Source organism: Zophobas morio, unplaced genomic scaffold (assembly GCF_036711695.1).
Source record: "Zophobas morio isolate AGI-343-1 ecotype UQ-CSIRO unplaced genomic scaffold, CSIRO_AGI_Zmor_V1 ptg000011l, whole genome shotgun sequence".
NCBI lineage: Eukaryota > Metazoa > Arthropoda > Insecta > Coleoptera > Tenebrionidae > Zophobas > Zophobas morio.
Window position 1 is genome coordinate 13,766,393 of NW_026972116.1, and position 14,616 is coordinate 13,781,008.

General features: G+C 32.9%; 2 protein-coding genes across 4 annotated transcripts; one reads left to right on the plus strand and one right to left on the minus strand.

Annotated features, from left to right (window-relative positions):
* The first annotated feature begins 46 nt into the window (after nt 1-46).
* LOC135126990 (ankyrin repeat, SAM and basic leucine zipper domain-containing protein 1-like) lies at nt 47-14,616 on the plus strand. Of its 2 annotated transcripts, none has more exons than XM_064053272.1 (8): nt 47-222; nt 273-411; nt 542-664; nt 713-945; nt 997-1,238; nt 1,296-1,541; nt 2,292-2,496; nt 14,518-14,616. In XM_064053272.1, the coding sequence occupies exons 1-8, from the start codon at nt 148-150 to the stop codon at nt 14,599-14,601; spliced, it is 1,347 nt and encodes a 448-aa protein (XP_063909342.1). In that variant the 5' UTR covers nt 47-147; the 3' UTR covers nt 14,602-14,616. The 2 variants fall into 2 exon arrangements, with proteins under 2 accessions (XP_063909342.1, XP_063909341.1); XM_064053271.1 differs by lacking the exon at nt 14,518-14,616 and adding an exon at nt 3,835-4,027 and having other exon boundaries at nt 48-222.
* On the minus strand, nt 4,063-7,196 carry LOC135126991 (heat shock protein beta-1). Of its 2 annotated transcripts, XM_064053274.1 has the most exons (4): nt 6,859-7,196; nt 4,853-4,903; nt 4,534-4,732; nt 4,063-4,482 (listed from the first exon to the last, which is right to left on the minus strand). In XM_064053274.1, exons 1-4 carry the CDS (start codon nt 7,041-7,043, stop codon nt 4,291-4,293), a joined length of 627 nt encoding a protein of 208 aa, XP_063909344.1. In that variant the 5' UTR covers nt 7,044-7,196; the 3' UTR covers nt 4,063-4,290. The 2 variants fall into 2 exon arrangements, with proteins under 2 accessions (XP_063909344.1, XP_063909343.1); XM_064053273.1 differs by lacking the exon at nt 4,853-4,903 and having other exon boundaries at nt 6,859-7,167.

Here is a 14,616-nt window from a genome sequence, read left to right on the forward strand (position 1 = left end):
CACTGCTTAGGCAACCAGTAAAACATGGCGTGTTTGGAGGTGGCCTAAACCAAGTGAATAAAACAAAAAATATAACCTCAAAATCGTTAACGTTTTCTACCGAAACGTTGTTTAATAATTTAATATTGTTCAATTAGAAACAGAAAAATGTTGTACGGACCAGATATGAGTAGTGACGATGAAGATGGGTTGTCAGACGACAACGAATACTACGAATTTAAGGTAGTTTTTTATTTTATCATTACTGCCTTTTGTAGCAATTATCATTTTAGGAAAAACTAAAAGCTGTACAAAGACAGGCAGCCGAAAACATAGATACAGAAGCTGAAGAAAAGCAGAGGCAATTAAAAACTATTTTTTCGGCCATTTCATTTGGAAGGCCAGAAACTGTATTCACAGAACTTGATACAGGTAAACTCAGCATTGTTGAACGCCAGCTCTCAGTAAATTTTAAACGCTTTGTATAAACAAACAAATTTAATATAAAAAATTCAAAATGTTGGAATATTTTGGGTTGCATAACCACTAATAAACATTTCAGGTGTAGACGTCGATGTAGATCTAGAATTTGGATGGACGCCTTTCCTTCTAGCGTGCACAACAGGAGACGAAAGAATAATTTCTGGTCTTCTTGAACGGGGTGCCAATGTTCATCAAAGAAAAGGTTCACTAAATTTCGTCCAATTTATTTGTTTTAATGCAGAGTTTGCAGATGGCACTACTCCACTAATGTTATTGTGTGCAATTAATTCAAATGATGAAACTGTAGAACAAAGTATACTAACATGTGTTAAATTATTATTAGAAAGGGGTGTAGATGTAAATATCGTTGATAGTAAAAGACGGACGGCCATAATGTGTGCTGCAAATAATGGCCATTTAGAGACTGTTAAACTATTGTTACCTCTAGTAGATAAAAACGCGGAAGACAATCAACGATGGGATGTAATATAGAAAGCATGTGAATGATCATTTTTGCAAATAATTATTTTGAAGGTCCTTTTCTGGGCTGTGGACGGCAATCACCTAAAAATCGTGCAATTTCTTTTAAGCCAAGGCTTCACATTTGCAAAAGTAGATATCAGAGGGAACACCGCGGCAGATTTGGCCCACTCCAACGGCTTCCAAGACATTGTAGACTTATTCCCTAAAGATCCATTTGACGAGTTTTATTCACGCCTAAACAACAATGAACTGAATTTTGAAGAAACTTTTGATGTTTTGGGGAAAAATGAAAAGTATGTTAACATGTTTAACATTAAAGAAAAACAGATTTATGCAATTATTTGTTTTAGGCCACAGTTCTTCAGTGATATTTGTAAGATACTGCGTGGGACTAAAAGTGAACACGTGATGCCAATTTTATGGGACCAGAAAATTACGCTGGGCGAATTTCTGGCACTTACTGATACCAAGCTGCAAGAACTAGGGGTGCAATTTCCATACCAAAGGCAGCGAATAGTAGGGGGTTTATACAAGTTTCATAAACACCCATTTAAACCACAGTCAATTCCTTTTATTAAGAGGGATCAAATGTATACGTATGTATTAAAAAAAAAAAGGTTGAACTATAAAGCGCGGTTAAACAATTTCTGGAACAAAAATTATTAAGCTAAATGATACTTTACAATTTAATTCACGAGTTTTGCGTCCACGCTATAAAATGTTATTATTTTTCTGGGGTGGAATTTTAATAACATTTTTAACAAAGATATACACATAATTTATTGCATTATCAACAAATTTGATTGAAATTTCGTAAAAATTAACCTGGTTAAGGATCCCAAAAATTTAAGTTAATCCATTAGGTCAAGTCAGGTAAGTTCATGTGATACAGTGAAATGTCATTGCATGAAAATAAACGAAGTATATTTATCTATACTTCAACTGCGTGTCAGAATAAAAACTTCTCGTTAACTATCATATTTCTACGGCAAATATTTTTAGATTGCAAACCGGAAGCGTTTTGTCATTTCTGTGGTACATTTATATCATACAAATGTTGTTTGTCTTTTTGACAAGCAAGCATAACTTTCGGTGCCCGATTTATTTTAATCACGTTCTCATATATCAACATATCTTATGGTAACAGGAAGGAATTAAATTAATTAAAATTCCACACCCAAAGGTTCAACCACGTATATATTTTTTTAATATATCATAAGTTTTTGCCTAAAGGTGCCTTAACTACAGCGTAGACACAGCACATTTAAATTTAAACTAGTAAAGACATTGCTCTAAAGTACTCTGGATATGTTTCTAATATTTTAACAACCGAATTTTATTTACAGAAATATTGATGTTGCCGCAAGTGTACTTACGTGTATCAAACAACTTCACGCAATGGAGGCCGGACTCAAATTTGTTATAGCAAATAGTACGCAGAAATTAAGCCTACCTGAGTCCAAGGAAATGAATATCTTGATTGCTAAAACCCGTCAACAAATTAATCGATTAAATATAATTTCTCAACAACTAGTTAAAAAGACCGAGCAGGTATGTATCACTGTAGCCATCAAATTATGACATGTATACGTGCAGAAAGCAATTTAGAGTACAAATATACTAAATTTGTGGAAATACAAAGTGCCATAAAAATTTGAAGAAACTCATAATAAATTAAAAGTGACTTATTTTTTTGATCTTAAATTATAATATATGTATGTAAAGATCATAGAAAATAATTTACGAATTTAAAAACGCTTCAAATGGAACGAAAATATAGTAAATTGCTAGTATTATTTAGAATTTGTCATTTATTTACAATGTAATATTTAGACAAAAAAGATAATATTTTTATACGATTAAAAACTTAATTCTCTATGATCCTTTTATGCTTCTTTAAACATTAATTATCTAAATAAATATTTCAATGGCACTAATTAAAAAAAAACTGGTCACATCCTAGCGTCAATGATCCAGTTAAACCGCATCCACTTGTATCACCATGTAATTACGATGAAAAACTCTGGTTCTAATAAGAGGTATAAAAAGTTACACTTAATAGGATCCAATTTCCCATGAGCTGGCGATTATAGCAAATTCAATTTCGTTGAGGTGAAATGGCGTAGACAAAAGAGATTTAGTACCTTCGCTAAATGAACAAATATTGACTAAATGTGTTGCTGGCATCACAAAGGAACAAATTATAGACTTTATAAAGCCAGTTATTTGCATTTACATAAAATAAGATAACGTCCTTTATGTGTCTGTCACAGCAGACAATTAACAATCGTAATGTTAAGTAATAATTCCTTTTGTGGCAAGTTAAAACAATATTTTACAAATGTTTTATTAGCTGCCGTTGTAGCTATTAAAATCTGACGTTCGTGAACATTTGAATTTTTAGAAAATGATGTCCTTGAGAAACACAAAATTTAACATTTTTTCCATTCACATACAAAGAATTATAAACGGCAGAGTTTCGAGTTCGTGTCTTATCGAAATATGACACTCTTGACAGGTAACGTTACAGAAATAAATTACTTTAAACAACTTAGCAACGGAGTGCCAGTTAAATTATTGATCTACGAAATATACTGCTAGACAAAAAGAAAGTCGAGGAAACGAATGTTTGTAATTTATCAAAAGTCAGCAACGTGCCAATTAATAGTTGGCTAAATATCAATGCGCTGTTACCCAACATTTTTTTAATTAAAAAAAAAGAGAGGTCTAGGTCAGGTAGAGCCAAGTTATTTGAAGCAACGACTTTTAAGCGTTGAATTTTGTGTCCAACAGTGTATTTTCCGCTGACAACCACTGAAATCCGCATGAACTAACTTCATTATCGTTGATTCGCTTTTGACAACACCGTTTAAGCTTTTTTCTTTTTAGTGGGACTCGACGATCAAACCTGCAGATAAGATTACGAAGAAAAGGTGGAACATTCCTTGGTCCAATCTCTGCTTAGGTGTTAGCATTGTATCACTGATTGTAGTGTACAAATTCTGTTGAGTCTCATTTCCAACAATTCACGCCAAAACACTTAAAATCCATGATTTGTTATTAAAAAATTGTTTGATGCTTCCGAGCGCATTTTCAATTCAATCACCCCAAAAAGTCTCTGTTTAAAAATACTTTATTGTTTATAAATAACTTACAAAAGTTTATATACTACACTTCTTGCATAGCTAAACAAAGAACTTAATTAAGCGTCGACAGGTGACGATCGTCTGAGTTAGCACAGATTCCATAAATAAATTACAAGTCTAACATATTGCCAAAAAGATATTGCAAAATTTTCAAAGTAACGATCTAAAAGCGGTGGGAATTTAAATAAACAATTGGTGCTTAGTGTTGGATTGGAATCAATGTTTCTCCAGCAGTGATCGCCGGCAATGGGGCCTCGACCGTCAAAACGCCATCTTTGCTCAAAGAACTCTTGATTTGTTCAGGATTGGTTCCCTTAGGCAGCAGGAATTCCCTATTGTACTCTCGATACACTGACTTAGATTCTGTTTTTTCTTCGTGTTTTGCGTGTACCTACGAAACCGACAATGAGTCTCGATTTGACAAAACGCACCGCCCACTTACCAATAATTTGTTGTCCACAGTCTTTACAACGATTTCCTCTGGGGCGTACTGACTCACATCGAATCGTAATTTTAGGCATTTGTTATTTCCATCTTCTTGGATTAAAGGCGAGTTTAGATCATCGTACCATGTTCTGACGTCACCCCCGGGTCTTTGAGCTACGTCTAAACCGGAGTTGTGTGAGGATTGAGTAGTTGTGCTAAAATATGGACACATCTTAGGTCATGCGTTACGTAACGTAATGGTTATGGAGTGTGTAAATCACTACAGGTCCACTAATCATGTAACTACTTGTTTTGGTGACGCCGTTGATACAAACCTTGACGATTTAGATTTGTTTCCTCCAGAAACACTCTCATATTCGTACGACATGCAAACATTAAAAGCATTGTTAGATTGTTATATTCAAGCTACAACACTACAAATTTAAAAAATCAATGTAAACCACTGAGGACGTGTTAACACTTCCGTCGATTCCCATCTAATCGCTCCTTTAGCCACAAAGTGACTCGAACGTGACCATCATTAAGTGTGAAATTTTAACTTCGAAAAAAAATCATTGATAAATTCGCCAACGCGAATTTTTTATAGCTCCGAACGTGCCCATCTGTGTAGACTAACACTGAGTCGCTCTTGACCGTCGCTGCACGCTTTATTATATTTAAATTGCATTATAATTTTGTGGGCGCTGCATGCTTATGCACAACTACATTCCTGTATGATTGTAGTGCAGTGTAAAACAGGTTTCTATTTTTGTCCGATGACATCATCCAAATGTTACGTATGCTGTCTTTAAATGGACACAGTTGTCAAGCGCCGATTGTAATCGTAAACGTTTAGAAAAAAAAAGAAATAAAATTTATGATAATTGGTGAACAAACATCCCTGCATCTGGCAGATGTGAAAAAATATGGCAATGAAAATTTCACAAACAATGAGGCAACGAAAAGTAAGTCTGTAGAACCGGCGTCTAGTTTAAAATAGCGCTTCTAGCGTGTGGGTTGGACTTTTTTGTGAGGCAGTATGTTGACTGGAAATATTAATCGGAGATTATCATGTTAATTGTGCAATTTTTGTTTACTTATTGATTAGGCAGCTCTGATACTATTCGTTACAAGTGCCGCAATTTTTATTATAATTATTCGTGTATTTTTGCAATTTTTCTTAACTTTATTCACACAAAACCAAGTACGTGTTACACCAAACCAATAAAATAAAACGCGTAAAAACTTCTGTCTGAAGAGTTGCTCTCATTATATCAGATTCATATTAAAAAGGTGACTCAGTTTCATAAAAAAAACAACAATGTTGCGAAATACTGTTAATTGGTTTGTGTTAACAAGTATTCGATTTTATCATTGTAATTCAGTGTCGTGATTTTTATCATTTTATCAATATTATTGTTTTAAAAATGTGAATAGTTTTTGCAACAAATCTGAACGAAGTTCTAGCCAACATCCTGAAGCCTTATAGATTTTAAAATTTTTGACATATTTTCTACCAGTCATTTAGTTTTTGGATGTACCAGATTTACAAAAACAGCTTCTATCGAATCGTGTGTTTTATGACTGTGCCTTTCCACCATTGCCTTCACCTTTATGAGAATTTGGGGACCTTCATCTCATTTTGGCCTCTTTTGGCGACGGCATTCGCCATCCATGTTTGGCAAAACCTGCTCAAAATTCTATTCTGGAAGTTTTGGCTTGTTTTCATTGTAGATTGCCTCTGCAAGGTGGATTGTTTACGGCTCATAACCTTGGATATGTCAACGGAGTGACTCATTCTTAATTATACTGCACTAGCAACAAATTCATGTACCGCCAACAGGAAAACGCAGCCTCCAATCGAGCATCCAATTAACCACTCATCTGTTGGTAGCCTAGGTGGTGTCACTTTCCCGGCCTAAATATTGGACGTTTGCCTTAGTGCACCTGCGTCAGTCTAAACAAATATTTGCACAATTACAAAATCCATTACTTTAATAAATTACGCTGTTGCCTGTAAAGTGTTTACTCTCTAAATAAATTTCTATATGCCAATTACGAAACGTGTATAATGTATCTGGTATCCCTTTTTGGCGATATCCGGCTCTACCAAAAAGGGTCGGGTCGTTGTCCATTCATTAAGTCAAGCGGTCTCGTGCAGGGTTGGACGAGTACGCACAAAGACCCATTGAGAGGAAATGGGTTAGTGGGCGTCGCTCTGGTCATGTATTGTGTAAGAATGCAGCGGCCACGATTTTCACCCCTATCGATTCCACTTGTCCTCTTTCCTATTAGTGGTTGTTACAAGCTACCTCACCCTCAACCTCCGCCAAATATCTACCTTGTCGTGCTTCTGAAGAAGTTATTTGATTCTCTATTCATCAGTTCGGACCTAAATTTGCTCATCTCTTCCTCCATTTTTCGCATTTCCGCGTCAAACCTCTCCCTTATACTGCTAAATTCGGTGTCGATTACGCTGAAGTCGCCCAACTTGATGGGGATGTCACGTCGGATTCCTTCGGACATTTTGTTGCTTTTAACTGCTACTACACTTCACTGCACTAAACACGTTATGTTGTTTCAAAGCACTCGCTCTCGCTGTGCATGCACGATGGTTCAAGCTCGACTGATGGCTTGAACTGGGCTTTAGGTTTTAAATAGATTGTGTGTGGGGGACTTGCGCAACGCTCGGTATACCTTGGCGAAGAAATGAATGTTCGAGATGCATCGGTTTGCTAGTGTCCGATTAATTATTTGGAATCGGGATGGCACCTACACACTTGGTTGTAAACACCTAAGCAACAATAGTGACGTAGAACCATTTTTTTGAGATGGATGATTCAAAGGAGTGGGTGGGATGACGAGGGGCACTGACTAGACAGTCAATTGTTTAAGGCGGGTGTTAAATTCCTGCGAATTAAGCACAAAGGAACTTATACGGTTTTTGATGTATTATTCTGTAATCATTAAAAAAATTCCGAATGATTTCCTTTCGTAATCGATGACGCACAATGCTGTGCTTGTATGACATGCGACAACAGAAAATATACCCTATTTTAACGTAAACGTTTGTTTTTTCTGTATATACAGGGTGATTTATGATCCTCAATAACTTATTAATTAGTAGAAATAGAAAAATAAGTTATACGGTTCTTTAAGTGTCATAGGTATATTAAAATTATTTTCAACAATGCAGTGTTTTATTTGTTAGGTATAGCACACAATTTGTTTTTTATTACTATATCTTTCTTTTTTTTGTATTTTTTCTTTTAATATATCGGTTTTGTATCTTAACCAAGTAAAACTTCACAATAATTATCTACTTTAAATATAGAAAATACGATATTTAAAAATTGTAATAATTTAAAATATATACATATATAAACACCGTGTATATAAGATATTTTTTATATTTCTCCAGTTCTCCACAAAATATTGTTGACACAGATTTTAAAAATAACGCTGTTGCATTTTTTGTGAACCTTTTCACTATTAAAAAAATTCAAGAAAATTGGAATAATATTGCAACGCCGCATCGGAATTTCAAAAATAAACTATGGTTATAAAGCCCATAAGAAAAGAATGGATAAAAACATGGATATTCCACTCTGTATAGTTGAAAATAATTTGAGTGTCTGGTCCTCAAAGAACCGTACAACTTTGGTCCTTATCTTTCTATTTCTAATAATTAAGATATATCGAGGAGCGCGCGCTTAATGACTCACCCTGTATATTAATTTCGATGTCAGTTCTAAAATTTTCCCATGAAAAATTGTATTGTGCTGCAGCGTTAAACTAATTGTTTATGAAATGATGTTTTTTAACATTTCGTCAAGAAATTACACATACAATTTTTTCTACAACTGCACTTTATCAATAAAATAATTTAGTAAAAATAATTATTTTCATTTGTTCATGACGACTGTTTCATCGATTGTGTTGTCGTTATTCGTTCACACAAATCCTTACTTTGTAACACATTGTATTTTCACTTTTTTGAAACAATGTTAAAAAGTTGACAATTACCATTTTTTTTTAGATTTTGTAAAAATGTATTTCACGTAGCACCAGCAAAGTAAAATATAGTAATAAACTGTTGAACTACCACATTATTGAAAAAAAGGCCTCTAATAGGCCATGAAATTTATTTTTAAAATGATGATGTTGGCAACTTCAACGCGTTCCTTGTTTAGTTTGAAAGTTACGGTCAAATAACTGTCAAATAAAGCTTCGAATAGCTGCAATGCCAACGTCATTATTTCAAAAATAAATTCCATGGCCCACTAGAGGACTTTTTTGAGCATATAATCTCGTGTTATCGTGCTCTACCCATGTTGATTTCCAATAGTGGATTTCATAAATGCTAAGAAATTCAAGTTAGACTAAATTAATGATAATTAAAAAAAGTTGGAGTCGTCTTCAATAATATCAGAATCGTTCTAAAAAAACAGACATTTGGGGTTTAATTTAATTGAGCATTTGGATGTTAACAAAATTAATACTTTACCTAATGTATTTCAGAGTAATTAGAGTATTTATCCTTCAAACTATTTCAAGAATTGTGTGAATTGGTAACTACAATTTTCTAGTATGTATAACGGAAAATACAATATATGTATTATCAATAAATTTTATTAAAAAGCAAATAATAGTTTTGCGCATATAAAGACAGTAAAATATAATTTATTTTTATTGCAAATCTGGAGGTTATTTGTTTTCACGAAGCCGAATAACAACAGAGAGTACATTAAATAATTTATTTTGTTTTTTCTGGTGCAGATAGAAATTCGGGAAACTTTAAAAATACACGTTTTGGTTTGATATTGAGACAAATATAAGTTTTACATATTTTTAGACCCTGGAGTATGAAAAAGTAGGTCTCCCGTTTCCACCAGTCTGTCGTCTGTTGGCGATTTCATTAGCATAGACAGACAATATCCAAAACTATGGCATTGAGCGTTGTGAAATTTTAGGTGTGTTTTAGGAATATCCTGTATTTATTGTCATAAAAAAAGCTAACAAAAATTGGTCTCCTCACCGACAATTTCATGACGTCATTTCAAAATTTTACAAAGTAAAAAAAACTTGTGGTTTATTAATCGGTTTAGAGACCCAAATGTTTGGAAAAAATCAAAATTGTATAATTTAACCTAAAAACTACGAAACCGAATGCTCTGCGATCTTGTAAACATTTTAAAGTTTGCTAGAAACAGTAAAATGCGTATCAAAATTTAGCTATTTATTTCGTTCAAAGGTTTGATGACGTCTTCTCAAATTTTGATGAATAAATGCTATCAAAAATGTGTAAAATATTGTAAATCGACGCTTATGGCGTACCAACATGTTCATATTTTTAAAAATTGCTTATACAGAATGTCTCAAAAAATTTAGGAATGAAGCAATTTATTTTATTGATTAAAACAAAAAGGGCTAACTTTATTTTCCGAAATTCTGGGAATACAGTTCTGTTGTTACTACAAATTACCTGTCGCAATTGATATATTATAAATTTTATTTAAAAAAATGGACTTGTAGCATAGGCATAACACATTATTTAAGCTTATAAGAGTTTCCAAAAAAAAAATATGTTAGTATTTATAATTTATTTGACTCCACTTCAAAAGCAAGAGAAGTTCTGTCTAAATAACTATAGACCTTTTTTTTCAGAGTTATACTAAAATAAATTTGACATAGCACAGAGTGATATGTGTCTACTGTAATGTTTCCCAACATTGGGATTTCGCCAATGGCAACAATTTCGAGTTTCACTAAATTAAAGTTTAAAAACTTGAAGTTTGAAATACTTATTATACAACAGTTATTATTGTAAAAATCTGAAGTTCGTCATTTTTAAAAATTTGAAATAGGTTTTGCATTTGCTTGTCACAAAATTAATAAATTTACGAATAATGGTCATTCAAAATATTTAAAAAATTTTGGAAATTGGTACCTTCTACAAACTTTTTACTATTTTTACTAATCTATCTGAATTAATATCTCCTGCTATTTAAAAGATACCTCTAGTACCACTGTGTATATTCTAACTATCAAATAAATGTTATTATAGCGTAAATAATTCTTTTGTACGGACAGTGCAGCATAATTTATTTTCATTACAAATATGGAGATTGATTGTTGGGACGAAGTCGAATAACAACACGAATGATAAAAAATGGAGATGCGCAATAATTTATTTTGTTTTTCTGGTGCAGATAGAAATTCGATAAAGTTTATAAGATACACGTCTTTGTTATTTTTACATATACATATAATTTTTTTTCTTCATTACTTTAATACATAATTGGACAATAAAATGCGTTTTTAATACATATTCCAGAAAATAATATTTTCGGTGTATTGCCGAACACAATGAAAGTATATTTTAATAGAACGAGTTGAACAATTGTCTCATTTCACGGTTTCTTGCTGCTTCATATGTCGTAAAGTCGAAAATACAGGTGCTAAGTTGCGCGAGTTTGTGGTCCGTGTGCGGTCTGCCTGTTGGCGATTTTACTAAGCTCTGAAATATACTTTGAAATTAAGTAAAGAAATTAAAACGTCTATAAATATTTGCGCGTTCATCTCCTCCAAAAATGACGTAATCTTAAAATATTGTTGGTAAATCTAACTTGAAATATGCAGCGAGACTTCTTAGTCCTATTTTTAACTTCATGTATATAAGTTATCTTAATTTTTTCGTACAATGAAATTTTACAACCGTTCCAAGGAACGACATGACGGATGTCTTTAATTATTTTATTAAGACAATAACCCTGAATTAGTGATTACAAAAGTTTAACTAAATGTTTTATTCACGCCCTCCACAAAACTGATGACGTCATTTCAAAAGAAAATTATAAATTCTGGCAAAACAATAACACCATAATAATTAGTATTAAGCAGTATCATACACATTAAAATTAATATATTTGACCCCACCAAAAATTGATTGGGGTCATCTCCAAAAATATTAAATAAATGTTTACTGAGGAGTCCCACTCCGAACACGATTTTATTTGTGTTTCAACAACATTCTTTTATTTTTTTAGAATAACTTACAAGCGATACTCGAAAAGAAATCGATGTTTGAACCAATTTATTGTGTTTATTTTCGTAAGCATTTTCTTTCAAATTGTGGAAAGGCAGTAAAGTTATGATTAGCATAACAATTTGACTGAAATTTTCGCGACACAATCAAATTATCTATTGTATACATACAAGAAAGTAAAAAAAAATGAAAAATAATCTGCACCCTATCTGCAGTAATTATTTATTCATTTATTTTTTAAAATCGACATTACCAATTTTTTAATGAGATAAAATGAGATAAATATATTAACTGTGATACAGATGTATAACCCTAATTAACATTAATTATAGCGTTATGTGTAGGCAAAATAAGTTCGGGAAAATAAACTGATAACACTATCTGTTACAAAGCTTCGTTTTTCTATTTTTTTTTTATGTAATGAGTACGTCTGTAAAGTTCCGGTAATCCTACACATACTATAACATAAAATGTTGTCAATATTATCCCCACATGTAAACATAAGACTTTAAATCTAAATAATTTACAATTTTAAAATTCATTTGACTTACGTAAAATATGTGTACCATAAATATTATTACTATTCATCTAACTTTACTACAACTTAAAAATCTGTTTCATGTCATACATCAAAAAACACGAGACACTTTAATCAATACTCGGGAAATTAAGCTGCATGCAACGAATTAAAGCATTTATTGCGCCCATTATAATTCATTAGGTCAAAAACCGCACGATTTTATAGAATATTTTTCATGCAGCGACAAATTCGACCTTCCTGATAACCTAGAGATAAAGACATCTGCTACAATTAGCCACATCAAAAACACTAACCCTCATTCCCTAAAAGAGCCTGGCGACAGAATACGAAACACATTTAGACGCGACAAAAAAAAAATAAAGATGGAACGAAGTTATGAAAAAGAGACAGTAGCTAATTTAAAATGGGCACATCTGCTCGGAAATGTTGCATTTCCCAAGGCAGTAAAAAGTTAAAACCCCCCATGGAAGCTGTTTTATGCTTTGTACGATTATTCTGCTGCCACCTTGAGGCTGACTGAAATTTATTCATTCGAGTTAGCGAGCACCCGCTGCTAATACAAGATTAACATTAAATAACTTCAGAATTAGAATAAAATAAACAGTGCATTTGTTGAAAGTTTCAACACTATTTTGTACTACTTTTTTTCCACAAATAGAAACAAACTTTTGTTAACAGGAAGACTTTGAGATAGGTTTCAGCAGAAAAAGATGGTGTTTAAAGTTGTGGAAGCACATCGGGAAATATTTATTACTTTAAAGAATACAGACTTTAAAAAAAGATTTCTTACAATTTTTTTTAAGATTTCGAAAATTTTATATAAAGAAGGAAAATAATAATGTCTGAATATTTTATTTACAGAAGCTACAAGTTTAAATACATATATAAATCGATTTTATTAAATTATCTAGGCCATTTTTTGCAAACTTAAAACATGAACAAAAAGTAAACAATTTCGCAAAGTCAAAAAATATCTTTGTATCTAAAAAAATCCATTTTATTAGCCCTATCCATAAAAGTGAAAGCGAAGCCTCCACAACAATGAAGTCATCTAAACCACCTAATGCTAATTAGCAAACCTAGAATAATTTACATCGAAGATCAAAGGTCTTGAAACCACCTCTTCATTCATTAGCAAAATTCGAGAATTTTCCGCTTTGTTAACTCATTAACACTACTCCCTACTCATCATGACCACCATAAAACTCTCAAGGGTTCTAAATATTATTGTTTAATTTTCCTTAGTGTTAATTCCACGTGATGATAATGCTATTAGCTACATTTTCCACTTTACGACTCTACTATAAACTATATTTAGACTTTTCTTGGTGGATACCAACAGCACCATTTCTTCGTCCTACTATCTATTTAATTAAGTGGGTGAACTTGCTCGTGACGCTGCGGAGGTCGTGCCCACGCACCTTTTTCCATTATCAAACCTTACCTTTTATGGGCATCCTAGTTATACCTGTTTATTTGGGAATTTAATTCATCTGGAAGTGAATATTTCCGTCGTTTCTTTTATTACGGGATTTTATGGCAACATCTGTGCCCAGCTTGCGTCCCTTATTGTATCAATAATCATTGCCCCTTTCTGATTTTATGCTTTCAAACCGCACAAACACCTCAAGGGGTCGAGGGATCGAAGTCGAGGGGATGAACCATTATTCTGACACTTGGTCATTTAATGGTTTAACAGATATTCGTTTTAATGGAACGTCAATAGGGAAGAAATCGAGTCAGTTTTTTAAGGATACATTTATATCGATCGACCGAAAAAAATGAGGTCGTAGGAGGGTACAAGAAACAAGAATTCCTATGTATGAGTGTGTAGCATGGTTAATTTACTTTAAGTACCAAGATATGTACGTAATGTATTTTAAGATTCTTGTAATCACGTCGTTATAATTTTATTATTCCTACTTGGCAAATAAAATCGGGGTAACATTTCATATAACAATTGTCTGGTAATTTATGACGTGTGACACACCTTTTGTTTTACATATTAGATTTCAATTTCATTTTTAATACTCAAACGAGTATACGTTGCGTCCTCGTAAGTGGGCTCCGCTTTCAATGTTGTCTATTTCTGCCCCGTGTGTGAAATAATAACACATATTTGTACACTTTCCAAATTCCACATGAGTCACAATATTTATAAAATCGAGAATTTCGTCTCGTGTCATCCATAAATGCAATTATTGGAAACCTAAATTTACCCCTTCGATAACTACTCCTGGAAATTTCCGATTAAGTCCCTCGCTATTCGTTCCAATAAATCGCACTGACACTGCCAAGAGCAATTTATTATGAGCCAACAATAAATGTTTCCATTTAAAAAAAACGTCACCAAGTGACCTCAGAAACTTAAGTAAGGTCAGTAATTTTATTCTAGACTTTTCTTGTTTCAGTCGGCGTTTTTCGCATGCGTTACTCACAACATTTTATCGATTCAACTATCTGTCTTCGGAGCTTCGCCCAACGTACCCTTATAAGATCATCGTAGTGCG

Excerpts from the sequence above, each read along its gene's own strand:
- LOC135126990 (XM_064053271.1), top strand. The coding sequence starts at position 148 with ATGTTGTACGGACCAGATATGAGTAGTGACGATGAAGATGGGTTGTCA. Across the intron at positions 1,239-1,295 it reads GTTTTGGGGAAAAATGAAAA|GCCACAGTTCTTCAGTGATA; the intron begins GTATGTTAACAT and ends TATTTGTTTTAG. Across the intron at positions 1,542-2,291 it reads AAGAGGGATCAAATGTATAC|AAATATTGATGTTGCCGCAA; the intron begins GTATGTATTAAA and ends TTTTATTTACAG.
- LOC135126991 (XM_064053274.1), bottom strand. The coding sequence starts at position 7,043 with ATGTCCGAAGGAATCCGACGTGACATCCCCATCAAGTTGGGCGACTTC. Across the intron at positions 4,904-6,858 it reads TTCTTCAGAAGCACGACAAG|GTCGTACGAATATGAGAGTG; the intron begins GTAGATATTTGG and ends TAATGTTTGCAT. Across the intron at positions 4,733-4,852 it reads AACAAATCTAAATCGTCAAG|CACAACTACTCAATCCTCAC; the intron begins GTTTGTATCAAC and ends TCCATATTTTAG.